This window comes from Topomyia yanbarensis, chromosome 2 (assembly GCF_030247195.1).
Source record: "Topomyia yanbarensis strain Yona2022 chromosome 2, ASM3024719v1, whole genome shotgun sequence".
Classification (NCBI taxonomy): Eukaryota; Metazoa; Arthropoda; class Insecta; order Diptera; family Culicidae; genus Topomyia; species Topomyia yanbarensis.
In genome coordinates this window covers 390,614,609-390,641,147 of record NC_080671.1, presented here as the reverse complement: position 1 = coordinate 390,641,147, position 26,539 = coordinate 390,614,609, and the positions used below count along the sequence as shown (strand labels likewise).

The 26,539-nt window shown below is 37.5% G+C and overlaps 1 protein-coding gene across 3 annotated transcripts in view; it reads left to right on the top strand.

Annotated features, from left to right (window-relative positions):
* Positions 1-26,539, top strand: part of LOC131684773 (relaxin receptor 2-like) — a 230,600-nt gene that overhangs the window by 95,465 nt on the left and 108,596 nt on the right. For all 3 annotated transcript variants that reach the window (XM_058967912.1, XM_058967913.1, XM_058967914.1), the window contains 4 exons: positions 24,325-24,579; positions 24,915-25,001; positions 25,201-25,312; positions 25,975-26,046. In XM_058967912.1, coding sequence (XP_058823895.1) covers positions 24,325-24,579; positions 24,915-25,001; positions 25,201-25,312; positions 25,975-26,046 — 526 coding nt within the window. The remainder of the gene's footprint in view (positions 1-24,324; positions 24,580-24,914; positions 25,002-25,200; positions 25,313-25,974; positions 26,047-26,539) is intronic.

Genomic DNA, 26,539 nt, shown 5'->3' with positions numbered 1-26,539 from the left:
TTGAAATAGCTCCAAGGTACCATTTCTATCATCTACTCATTAAGCCCGTTTCAAAAATTCCCAAATTGTTAGGGTTATCGAGATTATTGTTCAACCGGAAGTCTCCATCCTGGATTTCAAAAAGGTGCCAAATATCCATTTTCATCATGTACTTGTCAAGCCCGTTCCGGAAATACCCATGTTGTTAGGGTTATCGATAATGTTGCTCAACCAACGAATTTTGATAAGAATGTGAAGCGAATTTTTTACGATCTAAATCCCAAAAAACGAACTAATTCAATTTACGAACCCTTGGCTTGGTCCGTAAATAGAGGTTCCAGTGTACACATTTGATGCAGAAAAATGTGGGAATTGAACTAGATACTTATTCTACCTATTAGTATTCACCAAAAGTTGCAACTCTTTCTCTCACAACTCTCTGTCTCAGTCTTTCTAACAGCAGACTTCGCTGTTGGATCCCATTCATCGCATTCGGAATGTTTTCTCTCTGAATGTTGGCGCAAATGTAACAACTGATTCCAAAACCGATTTTACCATGTTCAGAAACCAATAAAGAAAATTCGTTCAGGTCATAGTGACAACTGCAATAGCTGCATCCAGTGCCTCAAAATCATCAACATGTACCAACAATAAGAAACAAGGCAGCATCAGTGGTGCGAAATTTTACATTCAGTTGCCTATTTCTGATTAATTTGCTGAATTCAATATTCAGTTTCAATGCTTCCCTCATTCATTCACTTCCAAACTGACTGAAATTTTATGCAGAATCGAATGGTTGAGTGCAGAGGAAATATAAATTCATTCACAAACCAAAGCATTCATTTGTTATTATGTGGACAGTTTGAAGGCAGAAGTTCTTTTACATTTTCGAGCATAAATGAACTGCATAATCTATATCTGGTGCACTTTTGCTTGATGATCTCAGAGCGGACGGACGAGGAAAACAAACAAACCTTCGATTCATCGCGGCGGGCATAAATAGAATTTTGAGCAGCATTAACGATGGTAGCATTAACGTGCGTCAAGGGAGCATGAACGATGGCGATATGGACTGTATGGCAATGTCGCAAAAAAGGTTTCCAATTGCAATGGCAAATCGGACGCAAGTCATTCTAATGGCCAGCCACAAACAAATATTCCTTTATTATTTTTATTTTTTTCATCTATTACTTATTTAAAATACTGACGACTCTGGTAAGCTAACGCATTGAATCGTATCAAATAAACAATTTTCATAAAAAATAGTTTAATTGAAACGGTTGCATTTGTATAGTTCCTCTAATCGATGTTGAAATAAGAAGTCATATATGGTACGGCCCGTCAGTACTTCGAACCCCGGGGCCCGGCGCGGCTCTCGACGGCCCTGCTGGTCCCCGACGAAGCTTCTTAAGAACAAACCGAAACCTGTGCTTCAGCTGGCCTCGTCTGGGAATGTAGATTAAGGGGCTCTTCTTATAAATCCTGCCGAAAAGGCTACGGTACTGGGGTAACAGTTTGTGTGTTCTCATAATTTGGGGCTTGGCATAGTTATCCCAAATAAAAGGGCCGTCGCTGAGGACGTGGCTGAGATTGATCAATCGGACAGTTTAGTTCCAAAGGAACCGATAGTCGCCGTAGATGAGCTGATGACTTTTGCTACTTCATTCCGAAACATGAAGGCCCCCGGTTTCGGCAATACTTTTAACACATTTGATTCCCAACACATTTGCATTTATAGTTAAAATATTCTACCGGTGCTGGGAGCTTAGCGACCCTTCAGTGTGGAAGTTAGCAAAAGTTATCCCAGTGCTAAAACCGGGGAAAAATCCTTCTGTTTCTGTTGCTCTCTCCAAGCTGGTTGAAAAATCAATCCAAAGCCGAGTATTTTCTTTCGCAAATGAGCATGGTGTTTTCCTTGAGGAGCAGTTTGGATTCTGCAAAGGAAGATCAACCATCCATCAACTTACTAGAGTTACCAACATCATCCAGCGGAATAAGTTGGTGTCCCAGTCGCCAGCAATGGCGAACTTGGACATCGAAAAAGCGTTTGACAATGTATGGCATGATGGCCTAGTGTTTAAACTGCATAGATACAATTTCCCGATGTATCCGATCAAGATCATAAAAATTATCTTGCAAATAGAGCATTCCAGGTTTCTCTCAAAAATGTCCTTTCAGACAAATTTACCTCTGTACAACACTTTCACTTCTGACATCCCACCTCTCCCGGGAGGTGGAGTCCTGTCACAGTTCGCTGATGATACAGCAATCCTGTACAAGGGTCGCATCATCGACGCTCTGAAGAACAAGTTGCAGAGAGGTCAGGATTATCTAACTGAATTTTTCACGAGCTGAAAAATTGTTATCAATGCTGCGAAAACACAGGTAATGCTGTTTCCGCATTCGAGATCACAAAGGCTTGTTCTGTCTGCTAATTGCAAAGTTCGGTTTGGCGACGCTGGTCCGACGAAGTGGTAAACCTCGGCCTGACTCTAGACAGATATCTTATCTTCAGGTCTCATGTTGACAAAATTATCAACAAATGCTACATACTCATCCGGTCCCTGTACCCGTTGATATGTAGAACATCTAAACTGAGCATGAAGATTCAGATGGCTGTCTACAAACAAATAATTTTCCATACCATCGAGTATGTAGTACCCGTACGGAGGGGTTGTTCCAGGACATATAAACTGGGGCTCCAGTGCATACAAAATAAAATCTCCCTTCACCCCTGGACCAGAACTAGCGAAGCACGTGAATTGGCCTCCCTGGATACCCTAGACGAAAAATTCCAACAATATTGCGAAAAATTGGGAGAGAGGTGCCTCAATTCAGAAATAGCAAGTTAGTTTAAAGGTTAGCATTAGATAGGTACGATTGTCTTTAATAATTAAATTACTACCATGCTACAACAGCAAAAGAAAAATCATCTCACAAAAACGAACCAAACAACAATATTATGAAAACAAAGAGGAACAAAGATGAAGAGATAAACCGCTGAACACTTGTCATGTACAACATGTAATTAGACAAAAAAACAACATGAAATAAGCAAAAGAAATATATAAAAAGTGTATTTTATGCGATATTTTATTCCTTGAATCCTTGTTATAAATATTTCAACTGGTATTTTATGGGCTATGACCAGTATAACCTATATCTTGTAAAGCCAAATTTTCATTAGAATTTCTGGGTTCAAAAATACCGTTGCTTTCGGTGATGCCACGATAATAATATGAATGTGACCTATATGAGAAATCTATTTCTCACTACTAGGTGGATTACTTGGTGATCTATGTATTTATATACCACCCAACTTCTACCTCACGACCGAACGCTATGTTTAATGCAAGGGGTAAATGCTTCAACTGTGGGTAAATTTTCACTTTAAAGTGAACTTACGCATTATTTTGGTTTTAAAGTAAACTTGCACATAAATTTTTGAGACAAAGCACATTACACTGTTTAACACACGATCGGGAAGCAGAACGAAAAAAAATGGCGAAAGTTTTGGGTCCCAGGAAACCCCGGGTGAAGAGAATTTTTGAAAAAAATTGGAACGGGGCTTCACAGTTTAAAACCAAAGTTTGTATGGAGAACCAGGGGTGTTCAAGAGGCAAGATATCAATGAAAATGGTCGTCTTAAATTCGATAAAAAAATGTCCTTTTTTACCTAAAAGATGTTATTTTTCAAAAATTTCACAAAATTTTGGTTTTAGGCTGTGAATTCCCATTCCAATTTTTTCGATTATTTCTTCACGGTGGTTTAGTTGGAACCGTAAATCCCCGCCATGTTTTTATTTGTTCTGCTCTCAAGCCCAGTTCGATAGGATTTTTTTTTGCAATCATAGGGAGTACAAAATTGATTTCAAATGAAATATGGAATACTCCCATTGACTGCTACTGAATTTTCTTTAGTTCACCCTGTTTACGCGCGTGGTCACTTAGTCTTTATGTATTTCGGAAGCATCATTTGATCGAATACACTGCACGGTTTTAACGATAAACTAAACTATTTTATTTACAGATAGTGAAACGCGCCATAAACACCGACTGGTATCATGAATGTATATAGTGGGCTGTGTATAGTGCAATGTAACTGCTGCTTTTATAGCTATAAGATACATTTATAGAAGAACAGATGAGATTTGGCGGGAAATTCGTATTGTACTGAATTGTATGTATGTATGTATGTATGCAATATTCAGCTCGAGTTGTAAAAGAATAGCTTCCTATTGGTAACACTGCTCGGAACTCCTATCTGCGTTTATCATTGCGTTACTAATGCAGTAAAATAAAACCCTGTTTAAGCGAACTTGTTAATCTACTCTTGAACTGGCCTAAACACACCCCCTCTTACCCCCTCACCACTAACCCTCCCCTTCTCAAACCACCGTACGACTGCATTTCCTCCATTTCCTCCATCCGCCCCGTATACCAAAATAAGTTACACACCTAGAAAAAATCGAGTAAATTTACGTCTCCTGACCCTGACATATACGAGCATCAAAAATGACTTAGTTTTACATTTGATTTTAATTTTACATGACGATGAATTTCGTAAATCATGTAATTTTACTCCACATAGAGCGTTTCTTCTGAATGGTAGCAAGTGTAATTTTATGTCATTGCGCATGTAAAGTATATATTTCATGTAAAATTAAATGGAACACGCTAATGTTCCGTCATTTCCTAAATTACGGTTTGTTAAATTGTGACATGTTTGCAATTACGTCAACGATAAAATTCGGATTTTTTTGGTGTGTAGGTTACCTCCGAAGCATCCTCCCTCTCCAACTAATTATACCACTTCCCTTCCTCACCACCCCGCATTTCAAAATATGTTATTATGAAAGTAACATTGAAATCACGCTGATTAAGCTAAATAAATATCATATTTTTGTTTGTTTCTAGTGTGTCAGCGTCAGTTAGGTTCGTGACAATCGTACACTTATATACATTAGACTGGTTAAATTTTTGACTTTTAGCTCCATCAGACTCTACTAATTCCTTTTATGGTCATTAATAATTGTGCAAATTTTGGTACCGATCGGTTGTTTCTACGGACCCTCCAAAAATTTCACCTCAGGTGATTTTTTAAGAATTTATTTTCAATGTTAACCGATTTTCCATACTAACTTCCAAATAAACTTTGAAATTTTTGGAGGGTCCGTAGACACAACCGATCGGTACCAAAATTTGCACAATTACTAAGGACCATAAAAGGAATCAGTAGAGCCTGGTGGAGCTAAAAGTCAAAAATTGAACCAGTTTAATATACATTCAGATAGCGTCTACGTTTCTTGTTAGTTACAGCTTTTTGTATTTGTCCCATTAGATCGATTCATAACGTATATGTTGATTTCTTTACAAAACATCAATAAGACCGATCGTTGTTAGCCGACCAATTAACTCCTAAGCGCAGGTCTTGAAGTCCGGTTCTAACTAGAACCCATTCCGTTCAACGTGGACTCACTTATTCGCTCTTTACAATTATTTATGAGCTGTTTGCCATAGGTAGTAATATATGAATCCACGCGCTGTAAATTATTATTACGTAACCTCTCTGCATTGTTGATCCTCGAAGCAGTATTAAAACAAACCTTTATTGCAACCACTCCTGCTTCAATTTCTCAAGTTGAAGGTGAGCAAAATTGCATTTCACTGTCTAGTGCATAGACGTTTTTCAGAGCACACGACACGGTATGCTCCTGCTGCTGGTACGGTGTTTATTTACCCACAGGTCTAGGCAGAAGTTATGATCCATCAATTATTTCAACGTGTTCTGGTCGCCGTATTCCGTACCTGGACTGTATCGTCGTCAATTAGGTGTCGCTAGCGGTTGCAGTCAGCAGTTAAGCAGAATTTATTTCATACTGGGTGGGGGGACATAATTGATATGGTGAAATAATATTCAAGTTGAACAACTTGACACATTGAGTAGAAGGGTATGCACAATCATTACAGGATATTATCCAACGTTCAACTTGATTTTTGTTCCACATTACAGAATTTTTTGTTCCGGTTCATGTTGTCTAATATTTGTATTTTATTGTTGATATTTTCTTAGCTTATTCGCAAGCGCCATCGTTTTACATTTCAATTATCTGTTATGTTTAGATTGCGTATTTATGATATTTACAACCATTACAAGTTAATGTCAGTTTACTTTCGTTCCGCTCGCTCTACAGCTGACTATGCATTTTATATTCGCTTCCAGTTTCCCCGACGGCATGCATAACTTTCCATTTTTCAACGCAACTAGAAACGCGTGAAGTGAGTCGAGTGAGTGGTTGGATGCATTCTACTTATAGGGTAGCACAACCCATTTCCATATCATTTTAAGGATGTCACAGGATGATTCATTGAATATATTTGGTCTACAAAAACTGAATTGCGCTTAAAAAGATATCAATATCTTTTCTTCGTTTGCAAAAATCAACTCAAAAACGAATCAGATGACAAAAATGTAAAATAACTGTCCTCATTTGCACGAACCCGCTCCTTTTCATCCTATCGCTCGAATCAATATGTTGATTAATAGCAGTTGCTGTTTTTATTTATGTTGCTGTTTTAATATTAAAATAAATAGGAAGACTAATATGAATTAGGGCACAATAACCCTACGATGGTATCCTTATGATAGAATTCACACTATTTTTATAACACGAGCAACTTTACTCTTGCATTACAAGGCACAACTCTATCGAGCTGACACTGGATGCTACTTTGTCCTGGCTGTACGCATCAGAGTCCGGAAGGGTAACGAAACGAGGATGGATGAAAGATCATCGTTTGAGTATTATATTTCATATTAGAAAGATATACTCGTTTCCCATTACAAAGCCAGATATTTGCACAGCTACTAGAAGGGATTATTATAAGTTTAAAGATAATCATTTTTTAGTTTGCTGGAGAATTTTCAGGCTTTAGTTGAGTTAAATTTGGTCTTGAGCATACTCGCAGAGTCGATGAATTTTAAATCATATTTTCATTTGGAGCGAAAGTGCTAGTCGCTTCAACATTTTGTGGAATTTCTTGTTTCACGTTCCAATCATTATTTGTGCAATAACAACACGTGGGTTTTCCTTTTTTCGACCTGTAAGTTAAGCGAAAATTCGAATGGAGTAGTAAAGTTCTCGACTTAACATTTTAGCTAATGCGTCGAGCAGATATAGCAGACACTGTTCTTGTCTAGAGGTTAAAATTAGTTAAGTATAGGATTAAAGTGGGCTCAAAACAGTATATAGCATTCAGACAAATTGCATCGTGTGTGCATGCACTAATTTCCTCAATGATTATTTTCATTGTTAGATTGCTAGCGAAAGCTTTATTTAGTGCCTCTGGTTTTAATTGGTAGCCTCATCGCTTCAGTAATGTATTGTCTATTACAGAAATCGACTAAGACAGGAAAATATTCATCGCCTTAATATCGCTTTAGTTTGATACCATCTAGAGCTCGATAAAATTTTAAGTACTGTTCGTAGAATAGGCTTGCAAATTGAGTAAAAGAAGACTGAATTTCTTTGAAGCACACTGGCACGAAAATAATGAAGATTGTAATTGAATATAGTCAGACCCGTGCGCACGGTTGTGGGGGGTGGGGGGGGGGGTGGGGTTGGGGGTTTAACCCCCCCCCCCCCCCCCGTGAGCATTTTGAATTACTTTTAAAAATTTATTATTTTCCTGTCCAGGAAAAAATATACTGCAAATCGTTTGGACACATAAAATGTCATTTGAGTTCGGTCACTCTAGAAACAAGTCAATGAAGAAACCAAGGACGAAACTTTGCGAGGGTGGCTGGAAAGGGATGTATGTCAAGTTGGACGGCTACTCTGAATGATCGGTTAACGTTTCGACAAGCTTCGATATTAGCAAAAGTAGTGAGTAGACAGTAGATGTCGGTCAGCGGGCTAGCAACGGCAGTCAAGGAGGAAAAACACGAAGTTGGAGAAAATCGGGATATCGTTGTCTAGAGAAATTTTACCGCCGATGATTATTCCGTTAGAGTGGCAGCGAAATGGATCAAGAAAATGGGCATCGGTATAGGGTGAAATACTGCCGCCAAGAAGTTCTCAGCACCAGGTAGCAGATAAATAGGAACGACTAGCATCAAGAAGGATAAGAAACCCGGCGAAGGTGGTTGCAAACAGATGTAAATCCTTATGGTCGACACCCTCGGATCGGTTCATGTCTCAACAGGGTACGATATTTGCAGCAGACCTGAGCAGGTGAGATATATCACGAAGGTTTGACAGCAACGAAGGAAAAGTAGCTATGGATAAAAACATGACGATTAACACAAGACAAAATAAGCAAGAACACAATCCTTACTAAAGCAGTACTTAACGGTTGCCCCGGATGCATGAGGCAGAGCTTAAAAAAATTGACATCGTTGCCTGAACTTGAAAGAAAACAAAATTCAATTCACGCCCGCAGCGATGAATGAAATTTTTGGTTCGTTTCAATCGTCATTCGTTCGGCCGACGCAGCGCTTTCAGGTACGGACATGTTCGGTTTCAGCAGCAAAGTGAATTTTATTTCTATTCTAGCTCTGAGAGGGATTATTGATCAAAAGTGCACCAAATATAGATTACGCAGTTCCCTTATGCTCGAAAATGTAGAAGATGCTAACTTCTGCCTTGAAACTGTCCACATAATAACAAATGAATGCTTTGGTTGGTGAATGAATTTATATTTCCTCTGCACTCAAGCATTCGATTCTGCATGAAATTTCAGTCAGCTGGAAAGTGAATGAATGAGGGAGGCGTTGAATCTGAATGGCGGTTTCGGTAAACGCAAGCAGAAATAGGTAACTGATTTTGAAATTTCGTAACACTGGCATGATGATTACGAGATACAAGAGGTTTAAGTTTAGTCGGTTGCCAAAAACATCACTAGGGGCCAAACTATATTCATAGAGTATTTTTGGAGGAATTGTTCGTATGAATATTCTCCACAATCTGATAACAATTGAATTGAGGCATGGCTTACTATGATTGAACTAGAAAAATTAACTTTTTATACTGACGAGGTAGAAAGATGGTGTCTTCGACAAAGTTTTAGGAATGCTCATAATGAAGAATTTTGTTAAACAACTTGAGCTTGTAGGACTTAATGTAATCGATTTATAAAGCGTTTTCTAAGACAAACCGCTTAAATTTAACTTTTTAAGATAGCTTTTTTTGCTGTGACTTTTCGTGAAAACGATGTTCCAGACAAATGTTGAGGTATTAAAACCACATAATATTGTTGAAGACTACATGTAAAAATTAAATTATTGTTGAAGACTGCATGTAAAATATTGGTGAACACTACATATATAAATTGTACCTGAAATCGGAGGCGCGGCGCAAACCTCTTGTAAAAATACTCATTCGTTTTAGAGTTATTGAAGAATTTTAATTTTTTTTTTACACCAAGTTCATCTGCGTATAAGAGAGAAAGGCGCAAACCACAATGGACTAGCACTATTTTCAATGTCCGGACTACGCATAATAAAGGTAAGAAGGTTTTAAGCTCATTTTGTAATGTTTATTTACTTGGGTATTTTTATTTACAGTCTTCAACAATATTATGTGGTTTTACTACCTCCACATTTGTCTGGAGCACGGTTTGCACGAAAAGTCACAGTGGAAATAGTTATTTGAGGGTGTTACCATAGAAAACGCTTTACAAATCGATAACATCAAATCCAACAAGTTCAATTAGTTCAACCAAATTCTTTATTACGAGCATTTTTAAAACTTTGTCGAAGACACCAACTTTCTACCTCGTCAGCATAAAAAGTTAATTTTTTTAAATTTGATCGTAGTAAGCCATGCCTAATTTTAATTTTTTAAAAGGTTGTGGGGAATATTCTTAAGAACAATTCGTCCAAAGATACCCTAATATATTCGATGGTTTGACCTCTAGTGAATTAAGTTCACGTTTTTGGGGTTTCCGACCAAAAATCAAATGTTGATGTTATAAATAATGTTGATAAATCCACTTATAACTAACTAACTAATCTAACTGAATAATACTCGGCCGTATGCGAAGAAGTACCTTATCCACATACCCGCCCAGGAAGTAGAGATTGATGGTGTAGTCTCCGTCAAGGGACTTAATTGCGAAGTATGGGGTTGGCTCCATCTAGAACCCTTTGCCTCGGTTAGTGAAAATTCATGATTTGCAAGCATTTACGTTCAGCAAAAATCGAGGAATATAAAAAAACAACTTATTTTTCATAAGCCTCATTTTGAGCCTTTCACCGGATCTGCTCTTCCAAATTTTGCTCTTTTGAACGGGGCTCATCTACTCGTTCGCCTTTTTGTGCCGTGGGGCACGATCTGCTATTATTGCAAACAATTGGGCCTACAGCTACTTATTGTAGAGACAAGGTTTAGAAAATGTGGAGAGAATCATGAAAAGTTTTCCTACTGTACCTCTCCACATGAGCATGATCTCTCGACGCGTATACATTATGTGGGAAAAAATTGAAGCACCTTTTTAAGGAACGCTCCGAGATGAAATGCTAAAGACGGCTACGCCATCGGCCACGAGTAATTTATTTGCTTCCTTGTTCACTAAAGAGCGATAGTCTGACCATTGTGGGAACATTTTCTAATGTTACTATACATTTTCGAAAGAGGAAAATCATTTTCACTCATAAGCTTCCTTGTCAGGGACGGATAGTGTCCCTTGAATGGTGCAGTTACAAAACCGAAGTAAGTGGTTCCTGGCTCCGGAAATCTAGCAGGAATTTCCTCAAGAGACACATGCAGAACTTTATTTATGGGGTATACCCCATTAGGCATAAATACGTTAGGCATACGGACGTTTGGCATACGTACGTTAGGCATAATGGACGTTAGGCATATATACTTTAGGCATAATGGACGTTAGGCATAATATACTTTAGGCATATTTATGCCTAAAATGGACGATTGGCATAATGGACGTTAGGCATAAATTATCTTTTCAAGAAAATAAATTTTTGGCGGTGATGGCCTAGAATGGTAAGAGCGTAAATGTTTGAACTTTTTAGATGTGATAGCATTACTCTGGAAGCTGATCAAATCAGACAACATTTTATTCTACTGTACATACTTGAAGAAATCTGAACTCAAATAAAATAAGCAGACCGAATGCATGGTATGCGGAAACTCAGCTTGCGTCAATTTCTCTACTTGCAACCTATAAATTTCAAATGACTAAAATAGCAGTTTTTTTAGACTGATATGAACACTGAAGACTACAAGTAATAGTTGAAATACTAGTATCTGATTGATGGTGAAAAGCAATTGTTTTTCATTATTATTAATATAGTGGAATTAAACGGAAGACTTGAGAAGATTAACTGTGGCATTCCGCCAAGTCGCTCAAAAAGTTTTGAGTTTTGTAAAAAAATTGTAATTCAACTTGTTTTTTTTTTCTGTCTTTGATAGTGCTCCTAACGAACTGTCTTTCGTTTTTGTCGTGACTAACGACTTACCTTTCAATATAGGGGCCCCTTTTCAAAATTTCGGAAGAAAAATGATGTAAGATTTTGAACGCTTATATCTTTTGTTGTACTGAATGGATTTAATCAATTTCTTCGGCATTTTGTCGAAAATATTTGTACCAATGTTGTATTAAATTTTGGAATATGTAGGATATTCATTATCAACGGAAAAATAGTGTTTTGAAAAATCTTTCGAAAACGACTCGGAAAAGTGAAAATTTTCAGCCCATCCCGCACAGAGCCGTCAAAATGGTGCAGCGAATGAACAATAAAATAATGAAAAGTTTATATAAAGGTCCACTACATGTTTGTTCCTATGATTATTCGTATTGGGTTGCTTGACGAGAGCAGTTGGTGGGGGAAAGCCGGGATATTAATTTTGGTTAAGCCATTAGAAGTCGGACGGAAAGGAAAGGCTCATGCACGCCACGAGAACGAGCGAGAAAGCGATAGTAGTGCATATTAGCGAAAGCGTTACGTACATTTTGAACCTTATTAACTTTTCTTCTACAAAACGGATTGCCAATCTTGTTTCATAAATCGGAAGGAAAACGTTCAATGCTTGCTACCGATACGTTCTTTGCTATATAAAATTTGGTATAAAATTTGTTTAAATAGTAAAACTACTTTAAATGAAATCAACATTAATGATAAAACCTATAAATAGGGGTGTCGCAGCTTTTCTCAAAGCCAGACGTGTGTAAGACGCAGTGCATAACAGACGTGCGTGGTCGTGAGAAGCTGCATCGGACGACCAATCAAATCAGCTACCATCGGAGAGAAGAAGAAAAACGTTGGTAGAGGTGGTGGCGGTGAGAAGTCCAAAAAGCCAAAGGCTAAGAAACGCAGTCACTGAAAAGGCGGTAGTAACTGCCACTAAAAATGCCACCAAAACATCGAAGGCTGCAAAGCGTACTCATTCGGTGTGAGCTGCGAAAGGGGAAAGATCGTATGGATGTACGCAGTAAAAACAATCGTCGGCAAGGTTTGAATTGTTTTAAAAGATTCCCGTCTTGTATCAACATAGTTATCTACAAACCGTCCTTATTAGGACGAATACAAAATGGAAAAAGAATTCAATTAGAAAGTTTCTTTTATTAACTGGTATTAAATTTGCGCTTGGTAATTCTGTACTTTTACCAGTGAATCATAAGAAAATGTTTTTCTAATTTACAAACCCGAAGGTTTTTGCAAATCCTTCCAAAAAAATCAGTGAATGTGGCAACTCTACCCAGGGTGGCCAAATAGAATTCCTTAATATCGGTAGGGTCACTAAAAGTTTATCGGTAGTTATCGGTAGGCCGGGTTGTTGTCCCAAAAACGTAGTATTGACATAGAATTGTAAAATACTGACAACACAGATCTCAGACCAAATCCAACCCAAAAAATGAATGTTGGATGTGTCCACAATCAATAAAAATCGGTAGTTTTCGGTAGGAATAACAAAATATCGGTAGTTTTACCTTGGTCGTCTGTGAATCGGTAGGGAAGACCAAAATCGGTAGGACTACCGATAAATCGGTAGGTCTGGCCACCCTGACTCTACCACTAAGCGAAAGCTACACCAAAACGAATGATGAAAATATTTTCATTTATCGAACAAAAGGACGTCCTTCCATCTGCATTGTAAAGTCAATAAATAGGAACACCATGATGAAAATCGTGCTCATTCGGTGTGAGCTGCGAAAGGGGAAAGATCGTACGGATGTACGCAGTAAAAACAATCGTCGGCAAGGTTTGAATTGTTTTAAAAGATTCCCGTCTTGAATCAACATAGTTATCCACAAACCGTCCTTATTAGGACAAAGGCAAAATGGAAAAAGAATTTAATTAGAAAGTTTCTTTTATTAACTAGTATTAAGTTTGCGCTTGGTAATTCTGTACTTTTACCAGTGAATCATAAGAAAATGTTTTTCCAATCTACAAACCCGAAGGTTTTTGCAAATCCAAGAAAATCAGTGAATCTGGCAACTCTGCCACTAAGCGAAAGCTACACCAAAACGAATGATGAAAATATTTTCATTTATCGAACAAAAGGACGTCCTTCCATCTGCATTGTAAAGTCAATAAATAGGAACAGCTTGATGAAAAGTGTGCTCATTCGGCGTGAGCTGCAAAAGGGGAAAGATCGTACGGATGTACGCAGTAAAAACAATCGTCTGCAAGGTTTGAATTGTTTTAAAAGATTCCCGTCTTGAATCAACATAGTTATCCACAAACCGTCCTTATTAGGACGAAGGCAAAATGGAAAAAGAATTTAATTAGAAAGTTTCTTTTATTAACTAGTATTAAGTTTGCGCTTGGTAATTCTATACTTTTACCAGTGAATCAGAAAATGTTTTTCTAATCTACAAACCCGAAGGTTTTTGCAAATCCTTCCAAAAAAATCAGTGAATGTGGCAACTCTACCACTAAGCGAAAGCTACACCAAAACGAATGATGAAAATATTTTCATTTATCGAACAAAAGGACGTCCTTCCATCTGCATTGTAAAGTCAATAAATAGGAACAGCTTGATGAAAAGTGTGCTCATTCGGCGTGAGCTGCGAAAGGGGAAAGATCGTACGGATGTACGCAGTAAAAACAATCGTCTGCAAGGTTTGAATTTTTTTAAAAGATTCCCGTCTTGAATCAACATAGTTATCCACAAACCGTCCTTATTAGGACAAAGGCAAAATGGAAAAAGAATTTAATTAGAAAGTTTCTTTTATTAACTAGTATTAAGTTTGCGCTTGGTAATTCTGTACTTTTACCAGTGAATCATAAGAAAATGTTTTTCCAATCTACAAACCCGAAGGTTTTTGCAAATCCAAGAAAATCAGTGAATCTGGCAACTCTGCCACTAAGCGAAAGCTACACCAAAACGAATGATGAAAATATTTTCATTTATCGAACAAAAGGACGTCCTTCCATCTGCATTGTAAAGTCAATAAATAGGAACAGCTTGATGAAAAGTGTGCTCATTCGGCGTGAGCTGCGAAAGGGGAAAGATCGTACGGATGTACGCAGTAAAAACAATCGTCTGCAAGGTTTGAATTGTTTTAAAAGATTCCCGTCTTGAATCAACATAGTTATCCACAAACCGTCCTTATTAGGACGAAGGCAAAATGGAAAAAGAATTTAATTAGAAAGTTTCTTTTATTAACTAGTATTAAGTTTGCGCTTGGTAATTCTGTACTTTTACCAGTGAATCAGAAAATGTTTTTCTAATCTACAAACCCGAAGGTTTTTGCAAATCCTTCCAAAAAATCAGTGAATGTGGCAACTCTACCACTAAGCGAAAGCTACACCAAAACGAATGATGAAAATATTTTCATTTATCGAACAAAAGGACGTCCTTCCATCTGCATTGTAAAGTCAATAAATAGGAACAGCTTGATGAAAAGTGTGCTCATTCGGCGTGAGCTGCGAAAGGGGAAAGATCGTACGGATGTACGCAGTGAAAACAATCGTCTGCAAGGTTTGAATTGTTTTAAAAGATTCCCGTCTTGTATCAACATAGTTATCTACAAACCGTCCTTATTAGGACGAATACAAAATGGAAAAAGAATTCAATTAGAAAGTTTCTTTTATTAACTGGTATTAAGTTTGCGCTTGGTAATTCTGTACTTTTACCAGTGAATCATAAGAAAATGTTTTTCTAATTTACAAACCCGAAGGTTTTTGCAAATCCTTCCAAAAAAATCAGTGAATGTGGCAACTCTACCACTAAGCGAAAGCTACACCAAAACGAATGATGAAAATATTTTCATTTATCGAACAAAAGGACGTCCTTCCATCTGCATTGTAAAGTCAATAAATAGGAACACCATGATGAAAATCGTGCTCATTCGGCGTGAGCTGCGAAAGGGGAAAGATCGTACGGATGTACGCAGTAAAAACAATCGTCTGCAAGGTTTGAATTGTTTTAAAAGATTCCCGTCTTGAATCAACATAGTTATCCACAAACCGTCCTTATTAGGACAAAGGCAAAATGGAAAAAGAATTTAATTAGAAAGTTTCTTTTAATAACTAGTATTAAGTTTGCGCTTGGTAATTCTGTACTTTTACCAGTGAATCAGAAAATGTTTTTCTAATCTACAAACCCGAAGGTTTTTGCAAATCCTTCCAAAAAAATCAGTGAATGTGGCAACTCTACCACTAAGCGAAAGCTACACCAAAACGAATGATGAAAATATTTTCATTTATCGAACAAAAGGACGTCCTTCCATCTGCATTGTAAAGTCAATAAATAGGAACACCATGATGAAAATCGTGCTCATTCGGTGTGAGCTGCGAAAGGGGAAAGATCGTATGGATGTACGCAGTAAAAACAATCGTCGGCAAGGTTTGAATTGTTTTAAAAGATTCCCGTCTTGTATCAACATAGTTATCTACAAACCGTCCTTATTAGGACGAATACAAAATGGAAAAAGAATTCAATTAGAAAGTTTCTTTTATTAACTGGTATTAAGTTTGCGCTTGGTAATTCTGTACTTTTACCAGTGAATCATAAGAAAATGTTTTTCTAATTTACAAACCCGAAGGTTTTTGCAAATCCTTCCAAAAAAATCAGTGAATGTGGCAACTCTACCACTAAGCGAAAGCTACACCAAAACGAATGATGAAAATATTTTCATTTATCGAACAAAAGGACGTCCTTCCATCTGCATTGTAAAGTCAATAAATAGGAACACCATGATGAAAATCGTGCTCATTCGGTGTGAGCTGCGAAAGGGGAAAGATCGTACGGATGTACGCAGTAAAAACAATCGTCGGCAAGGTTTGAATTGTTTTAAAAGATTCCCGTCTTGAATCAACATAGTTATCCACAAACCGTCCTTATTAGGACAAAGGCAAAATGGAAAAAGAATTTAATTAGAAAGTTTCTTTTATTAACTAGTATTAAGTTTGCGCTTGGTAATTCTGTACTTTTACCAGTGAATCATAAGAAAATGTTTTTCCAATCTACAAACCCGAAGGTTTTTGCAAATCCAAGAAAATCAGTGAATCTGGCAACTCTGCCACTAAGCGAAAGCTACACCAAAACGAATGATGAAAATATTTTCATTTATCGAACAAAAGGACGTCCTTCCATCTGCATTGTAAAGTCAATAAATAGGAACAGCTTGATGAAAAGTGTGCTCATTCGGCGTGAGCTGCGAAAGGGGAAAGATCGTACGGATGTACGCAGTAAAAACAATCGTCTGCAAGGTTTGAATTGTTTTAAAAGATTCCCGTCTTGAATCAACATAGTTATCCACAAACCGTCCTTATTAGGACGAAGGCAAAATGGAAAAAGAATTTAATTAGAAAGTTTCTTTTATTAACTAGTATTAAGTTTGCGCTTGGTAATTCTGTACTTTTACCAGTGAATCAGAAAATGTTTTTCTAATCTACAAACCCGAAGGTTTTTGCAAATCCTTCCAAAAAATCAGTGAATGTGGCAACTCTACCACTAAGCGAAAGCTACACCAAAACGAATGATGAAAATATTTTCATTTATCGAACAAAAAGGACGTCCTTCCATCTGCATTGTAAAGTCAATAAATAGGAACAGCTTGATGAAAAGTGTGCTCATTCGGCGTGAGCTGCGAAAGGGGAAAGATCGTACGGATGTACGCAGTGAAAACAATCGTCTGCAAGGTTTGAATTGTTTTAAAAGATTCCCGTCTTGAATCAACATAGTTATCCACAAACCGTCCTTATTAGGACAAAGGCAAAATGGAAAAAGAATTTAATTAGAAAGTTTCTTTTATTAACAAGTATTAAGTTTGCGCTTGGTAATTCTGTACTTTTACCAGTGAATCAGAAAATGTTTTTCTAATCTACAAACCCGAAGGTTTTTGCAAATCCTTCCAAAAAAATCAGTGAATGTGGCAACTCTACCACTAAGCGAAAGCTACATCAAAACAAATGATGAAAATATTTTCATTTATCGAACAAAAGGACGTCCTTCCATCTGCATTGTAAAGTCAATAAATAGGAACACCATGATGAAAATCGTGCTCATTCGGTGTGAGCTGCGAAAGGGGAAAGATCGTACGGATGTACGCAGTAAAAACAATCGTCGGCAAGGTTTGATTTGTTTTAAAAGATTCCCGTCTTGAATCAACATAGTTATCCACAAACCGTCCTTATTAGGACAAAGGCAAAATGGAAAAAGATGGGTTGGTAATGTATATGACATAACAGGGGTGTCGTGACCACACTTCGAAGCTATTTCAAATCTTGCAAAGCATAAATTGACATAATTTCAATGCTTGTTCCTTTATGAATGAAATGACAAATTTTCAGGTCAACGCGGCAATAACTTTGCAATTTATAGAACAATTTTATATTTTTAGTTATCATATATTAACTGTCATCTCTTCCAAACAACTTAACCCTCTGCTGCCAACCACGTGGTTGTGCAGGGTTAAGGAGAATCATTGTAAAATGTCCAATACATAATTTTATGTTGTTACCTCCACTAAAACCACTTCAGAACGCTCCCACCTGTCATACATGTACATTGTCTGCATGTTGAAATCATTATATGAAATTATTGACCTGTATTCAACGCGGAGAACTCGGTAATAAAATTGTTTTGCTGAATATACTAACGAACGGGATCCCCAGGAAAATTTCGCTGAGCCCGGTGAATCGAACTTAATGCGCAAAATTTAGCCATTTGAAGGAGATACAAGCAGAATTTTAAGAATATGAGCATCACGGTTATGTCCCGGACATTACCCGCCCCTAGTTTTTCGCTAAGCGTGTTCATTTCTGTACGGAAAAGATTCCGATGGCTGTTTCGAGAGATTTTAACATTGATATTTCAAAGCAAGAAAATTGTTCATTTCATGAATGAATGTCTCAACGAGCTTAGAATCCAGCGCATCCCCTATCAACGCAGACGCCAACAACAAAGGTTCTTTTCAGAACCACCATAATTATTATAAAGAATAACTTGAAACATTCCCACATATTTCATTGAGTATCATTCGATTTGAATTACAAGTCAAACGAGTAGTCACGACACTCCGGTTATGTCCTAGACATTACCCACCCATCTTTTTCAAATAAAATTTGCAGAAAGCCCTCCAAAAAAATCATGAACTTAGCTCATTTTATCGCCACAACTTTGTATATAACCCCTTAAGGTATGAATAACACACATCAACATAGATTAACTCTTACATACATGTATGGTTCATACATACATGTCCAAGAAGAAAATATGTACCCTTCAAGAACAGCTCATGAAAGAAAGAATGATGCATTTTTTTTATTTGTTCAATGAATATAAGAAAATTGATGCTTCAGTATTGATTATCTTCTATATTATTAAGTTCAATGATTATATTCTTGAGGCTATCAAAATAGAACTTCGGATACTGTCTGATACGAGGGAGAGTTCATTTGTGTACTGTGATGAGGTACCAAAATGAAAAAGGTATCGTGACAAACGTAAAATCTGTAGCCTAAGGCTGATGCTGTACATAACAGAGCAAGTTTCCGTAGACTCCAAAACTTATTGTTTGTTCATTATTTGGCTTTTTAAAATATTTGGATACAACTGTATTGGTTATACAATAGGCTTGAAATGTGCTTGTACCAAACTTTTGACTTAAATCAAGGGATACTTTCTTCATCTCGTCCACGGAAAAAATAGAAAAAAACCCTACACTTGCAAGGGATAAATATGTCGCATGGTATTTTTCATTTCTCGTCTCGAGTCTCTCGTTAAACCCGAAAAAACAAGTGTAGGATTGATATCTCTATAATAACGAAAGCCTTGCTATTACTTTTACATTTTAGTGAATTATGCCTATCGTCCATTATGCCTAACGTACATTATGCCAACCGTCCATTATGCCTAACGTATATTATGCCAATCGTCCATTATGTCTAATGTACTTATGTCTAACGTACTTATGCCTAACGTATTTATGCCAAACGTCGCGCACCCTTATTTATGCATCGGTAGTATACTTTTCTATCTGCCTTCCGTTTCTTCTGCTGTAAATTTTGTGCATTGGACATATTCGGTATATCCACTCATTGAATGCTTACTAGAAGTATATGCTAGATATGCTAGAAATGTATAAAAATCACAGCAAAATAAAAGAGACGGAAATAGAAAGTTTGCACGGAAAAAAAATCTGTTCATAAATTCATCAACAAAAGGTCGCGATTTCGTGAACTAAACGATTTACGAAAACCGTGACCAAGCTCCCGAAATTATGAATAATAAATCTAATATTCATGAAACTATTTGTGTTTTCTAAAAACCAGTTCGCCCTGAATATGTACATGACGTTACATTAGAATGTTTGGTTTGGTTACTGTTGTTGTTCCCTGAATATGTTTAGTTTTTGTTGTGATCCTTGTTCATGATTTGGGAATACACAGTCGGTAATCAAACGTTGTTTATGATTTCAGGAGGTTATTCGCGATTTTTTTGATTATAGAGGTTTTAACCTTAAGGTCATTCGCCTCTTCGGGTTAGAAAAATCTCTTATGAAAAATTTCTAACCCTATGTGCGTGGTCGGGACTCGAACCCAGGTGCGCTGCGTACAAGGCAATTGATTTACCAACTACGCTACGCCCACCCCTCTTCGCGATTCTTGTGAATCATCATGATTTCAAGATCATAGTTGCGATGTTCGTAATTTCTGTTCGCGTTATCGTGATATTTTGGTCATGAGTATGATGCTTCATGTTCATGATATCAGGATCTTTGCCACGATTTTAAATATTTTTGTCACGAGTTGTGTGATTTGTGTTCATGATTTCAGGAGCTTAGTCACATTATCAGTTCACGAATACATGAATAATATTTTATGATTTCGTCAACTTTTTCACGAACACGAATGATAAGTTGTGACTATTATACTAGGTATCAAGAACCAGTTCACGAATACATGAATAATATTTCAGGATTTTGTGAATTCACGAGCACGGATATTGGATCGTGACTAATACATTAGGGATCACGACTTAGTTCACGAGGATTGAATCGATTCATGAATAAAATTCCGAATTTCGTGAAATAGTTCAGAATAGCCAGAATATTTTGATTTTGTGAACTTATGTTCCTATATCTACGAAAAATCATGAGTAAACCTTTGATTTTATGAATAATGTTCATAAAGTTGTGAACTAGTTCGCGTACTGAGAATCGAATTAGAAATAACTTAGCGGAAACCGTGACTGAAGTTCTCAAAACAAAAACAAATATTTCCACTAATGAAAGCGTTACTGAAGGGAAATTGAACATAATTATAAAGGCCATGATTTTTGTTCATGGTCCTGTTTTCGTAACGTAAAAACGTGATTGTTCCAAAATGCATGGCACTTTATTCACGACTTTGGGAACAATTTTTTTCCATGTGCTAACTCTGCATATTTTTATTTCTCAGTGTAGACAAAATATATTTTTCTTAGTATGTAAAATATATGCCCCTTAATATTGATGTAGAACAGCGATTCTCAACCTGGGGTTCGCGGACCTCTAGGGGGCCGTGAAGTCGTTGCTGGGGGTCCGCGAAGAAAAATATATTTTCCGAGTGCTTATTGAAATTTCAAGTCTTGTTTCCTAACAAACTGAAAATAACATACTGATAGCATACAAAATCGATGTTTATCCGTGGGGGTCCGCGGCAACCCAGGCTGATTTCTAAAGAGTCCGTGGTACGAAAAAGGTTCAGCACGGCTGATATAGAAAATAATTTCAAATTTTAAGCAAATCCTAATTTTTATCCCATGTTTGAAGAAACTTTAATTGTAGGGTAATTTCGGGAGAGATGCCGCGTCAGGAGAGATGCCGCACTCTCTATATCTCGTATATGGGGTCAATTTTATACGGTAGTATGATATTGTGAGATTGTATTTCGAAGAATTACAGCACTGGAGATGTAAAATAATCCTCATTATTAACTCACGAAAATTTTATTAATGATTATGTGCGTCCAGTTGCATCACGGAGCGTCGAAAATTTTGCAGTACCGCATTAAAATTTCGTTTATTTTAATTGTTCGTTTTTTTGGTAAATCATGTATCTGTTGAATAAATGGGACCTTTTGGAAGGCATTCTGATCAGGAGCACAGTCATCTCCCCTACAATTGGGATAGATGCCGCATTAAAATTGCGGGTGAGATGCCGCACATGATGGCGGAGGATCCATAGCTAAAAAGTATTTTTTTCACACCGGAGTGTCATTAAATGAGCATCTGCGTTAGGTATAGGTTCTTAATAAGTTATATCCACAAACTAACGGACCTAACATATGAGTTTATGAGTCTATTTATCTATATATTCAAACGGGCGATATGTATCTAATTATTAGTTACTTCAGTTTCTTCTTTAAAGTTTCAGATAAGGGAATGTAGTCTAGGTTGAGACGGGTTTCTTTAGAGGCTGATATCTTGTTTCCATGACAATATCTTTTAGCTTGTAGTACACTATTTTGTAGATATATTATGTGGCTTAATGTCTGCGAATGGAAGATATTCACTTGCAGTTTTAAATAAGACTCAGGATCAATTCTCTACATGACGTCTAAATGGCCAAAAAAAGTGTTGTATAGGTTGGGACACTTCAAACAATTTAAATAATTAAAGGCAATTTAAACTTTAATGCGTTATATTTATTTTTTGGTTAATATTTATTTGTTAATTGGTATTTTAGAATAAGAATAAGTAACTGAAAGACTTATTTACTTCCATTTGACAAAGCTAATCTGACTCGCAGTTTTTATATGTAAAACTTGTACGCAATCTTGTACGCATGCGTAATTGTATGGTGTCCCACCCAATTTTTCGAAGAAAAAAAATCCAATGAAGCAAACGCAAAACGCTGATCGGTAGTAACATTTTAGTTACTTCTTAACACTTTAAAATTATTTACGTTGAAATTTCGATGAAAAAGATTCAATTTAAGATGGTGCAAAAATCAGCACCACAAAAGATTTTTCGCTCGGTTTTTGACACTGCTTAGTGCAGCTGTGACAATAATGAACTATAACCTAAGAGAAGAAACCTAAGTCATATAAATTCATTGTTGGGAGAAACAGCCAAAAACTGCTTCTACTAACACATAGATATATATCGCACGTACTATCATATAGATAAATAGTACCCTTAATTAAGTTACTCCAACTTTACCGTTTCACAAAGTCGGGAAGGAAAAATATTTTTAAAATGTTGAATGAAAAAATGTTTCTAGAAATGGTGGTACCCCTTAAGAAAAGTGTAGGTGCTAGCCGATTCATAGATATAAACAAACTTCAAGAAACTCAGATGTACACCTAATCACAAAAAAACATCAACGAGAGCTAAAAAATTCTTTTGCTCACCATTTTTCAGTTTGTGACCACGGTGCGGCATCTCTCCCGTAATGACAATTTTTTAAAAAATGTTCGTGAAAATTCGAAGAATTCTTTTTCATGACAAAAACCATTTCACAGTATTTTAGAAACTTGTCACAATTGATAAAAATTTGAATATTGAATGGTTTGCTTTGATGCAGGATCGATTTTTAAAAATGTGCGGCATCTCTCCCCAATTTGCCCTATAGCGGTTAATCTCACTCAAGTTCTAATTTGTTTCAAATTTTCGAGTGGGTACACATAATCCGCCGGCCCTGCCCTGGAGTCGCCATCGACAAATTAATTTTTTTTTTGAATTCTGGCACGGGTCCGTCTTAGAACCAAAATTTTACGCTTGTTGCCAAATTCGAACCCAAGTTGTATTAGAACCTAAAATTAAAGCACAAATAAATTTAACGATGTAGGAAAGTTTCATTCCACTACTAAACCGAGTTTAAATTTATTTTCGTGCGCTTTGATACCATTTGAAGTTGGTTCGCTGTAATCATTATTCTAGATCCAAGCTACAACATCAAAGAAAAATGATTTTGACTTATGATTGGCACTCAACACGTCGATGCTAGTACGCGGAAACTGAGACAGGTGAGATTTTCCCGTTGCAACTTTTTCATCTGTGATTCTTCGGAGTGACAAATTCCACCAGCAAAACACTCGTTTGAAAAAAATATCGCAGATTCTAGCAAGAAACGAGGAAAGGACTTGTCATCTTGGATTGTATCTAATACGACAGATCCGGTCCGCTGAGTAAACAAATTTCAAACGAATGCAGATACCTTTAAATTGCATTAGAAAGGAAGGAAGGACAGGAAGGAGCTATTTTCTTTCATGAACAATTTTTCGTAATCGTTTAAGAATATTAATCAACTGCACTCTCCGATGCTATTCGCAATATTTTACACAAAAATCAGATCATCAGCATCCCAAACAGACCCACACGGTCCGTTCAGTGTTTGCATTTTCAACACCCATGCTTTCAATGCGAAAATCTACTCCAATGTTCAAATATTTACTCATCCATGTGTGTTTATAATTCCCACCCATCACCCAAGCTGACCAACCCCGCACTAATCTGTGTGCGCAAGTGTTCAACTATTCCCGCGACTTTGCCGGCGTTTAAAGTAAGCGATAAACCGTTTGTTTACTACCGACACTAGTTTACCAATCGGAATCGGTCAAGTTGCACCAGTTGTATATGTTCAGTGCTTGCATAGTACACAGCATTTTGACCAATTTACGGTTGTTTGGGTTCGACCGACAAACGGATAGATGTTGGAGCAACAAGAGGTTCACTTTTGGCGTGATTTTCCACGGCACGTCATTTGTGGGGTGCGAAGTGAGTGAATCTCTCGATAAGCCCCCGCAGCTGCATGGACCAATAATTCACAGTCCGCAATCACTTGAAGTGCACTTTTCATTTCTGACCCTGTCAACTAGAAGGATCAATTGAATTTCAAATCGATCACTGACGCAAAGTCCTCGTGGCTTTTGGTTTCTACTTTCAGCACATTCCCTGCACGCTATGGTCCTGCCGGAAACGGACCACCATAGCAGTGGAGATGCTGCCGGCGGCGCCGGTGAGACCGCTGGAGGCAGCGTGGCGATGACCGTGCTGTTTACCGAGGAAAAACTGTTGCAAATGCATCATCGCTGCGAAGATGGTTTCTTTCGGTGCAACAGTACGCTGCATTGCATCGAGCAGAGGCGAAACTGCGACGGGACTGCCGATTGCGATGACGGATCCGACGAACGGGATTGCGGTGAGTGACGTTGTTAGCAACAGAACGATTTTCCGGAATGGCTGCAGTATGACGCAAAGTTTGGAGAGTTGTGTTAGGATTGGGCAGAATAAGAAAAAAATTCCACTGACCTCATACCTGCAAATTCTCTGATCCATTTTCGTTTATTTATGGTGATGCTTTTCGACAGTTATCTAATGCTGTCGGCAGGGTAAAAGCCAATCTAAAAACTATCCATCTGCTTCGCTAAATTAATAGGCACGACAGGTGCCATTCATTGACTTTTACTATGCTTATACGTGCCTGAAAGACCTTAGTACTACAATGATTTTATTTTTTCGAACTGTCTTCCGCAGATGACGAAGTGGATTCATCTTTTTGGGATCACTTTTTCCGCAAGCGACCGGCCGCCTTGAACGACCATCTGCCCTTTACGTCATGTGGTAAGCTGGATTATTACGGATATGTTTTCTGTTATCCCGATACATCCGTTTATTAATAAATTGATGGAAGGGTGGAAAGTGCGTGTCAATATTATTGCCTGCATAGTTGAATGCTATTTATTTTATTTATTACTGTCCTCCGTGCAGATGTTTGTAACGATTTTGTAATTTTTCTTCTATTTTTCAATTGTTTGAAAAGCTTGGAACGACTTCAACAATTCGTGCAAGTGCAGAGCAACCGAAGTTCTGTGTGACTACAAAGGCCTCACCACGCTGCCAACCTCGCTGCCAATGGAGAACGTCACGTTGCTGTAAGTGGTTTCGATACATTTGTGTTCCCTTATGGAAAGTGATTTTCCAATTTTATCGCTTCGTTCACGTGGATAGACTCAACTCTTCAACAGCGCTGGGACCGTTTGTCTAGTAAATCGAATTTAAAAGGAAGCAAATTATGGTGATAATCCCTCGGTACCGTTTTTTTTTGTACTCTTGTATTACATTTACACAGAAAAACGGTGATACAGTGGCACATGTTCACGTCGCATGTTTCATATATAACCATTTAATTTGACCAACTATTTTCTCGATTCGATAACTTTCAGGACTATGTAACTAATTTTCTATTGAATTGAAGTCCCACACAAAAACAAGCTCATAACCTAACGACATGGAACCATAACGGGAACACATGCACCTAATCGAATTTCCCGTGTCCATCCCCCGCAAAGACTGATATGATATCACGACTCTACATTCCACCTTATCATTCACTCGTATAAGCATTCCATTATCACCCCCCCCCCATTTCACATTCCGCCGCTGTTGAAGAATGTTGTCTTCCATTCCCACGTCAAACAGAGTAATTCAAATGTTTGTTTGCCTCTAGCTAGCGATTGAAGTTATATAGTTATCTAGTTCATTCAATTTGCAATACCTCATTCCGGGTTCTTTTCTTTTCACATTTCATTTACAGGGATTTGACTGGCAATAGATTTCCCGTGCTGAATATGAATGTCTTCGAGAGGCTCCCGGCGCTCAACACGCTGTAAGTGTTCTATTTCTCTTCCTGCCGGTATTGTTGCTGCCGGGAATCGTTGCTGCCTTCGAGACCGGAAATGAAGGAAAAATTGTGTGCACATACATACAGGATCGGTTCCATCTCCTTTGTAACCAAACGAATTTTCCTGTGTGCACCCCCACCTTCACTCGCTACCGGTTTAGGTTCAATCAGCTATATGTCTGGATTGATTTGTTGTTCTAACGTGACAGATCATTATTCGCTTAGGTTGTTGATGAGACCGTTTCAAAGCTTTCGTCACCATCGTCTATTTTGGTATGGTGCCGTCGAGTAAATACGTTGTTCTCGATTTTTCGTTTTGGGTCGAATGATTTAGGAGCATGAGAATGGGTGCACTTTTTTAGGGATGAAAGAAGTTTTATGTTAGGTTATGCTTAGCTTAGATCTTTTGACTGAAAATGCGCTTCACTAAATTGATCGAAACCGATCCCAGTTAAAACCACTCACTAAATTTATGTTT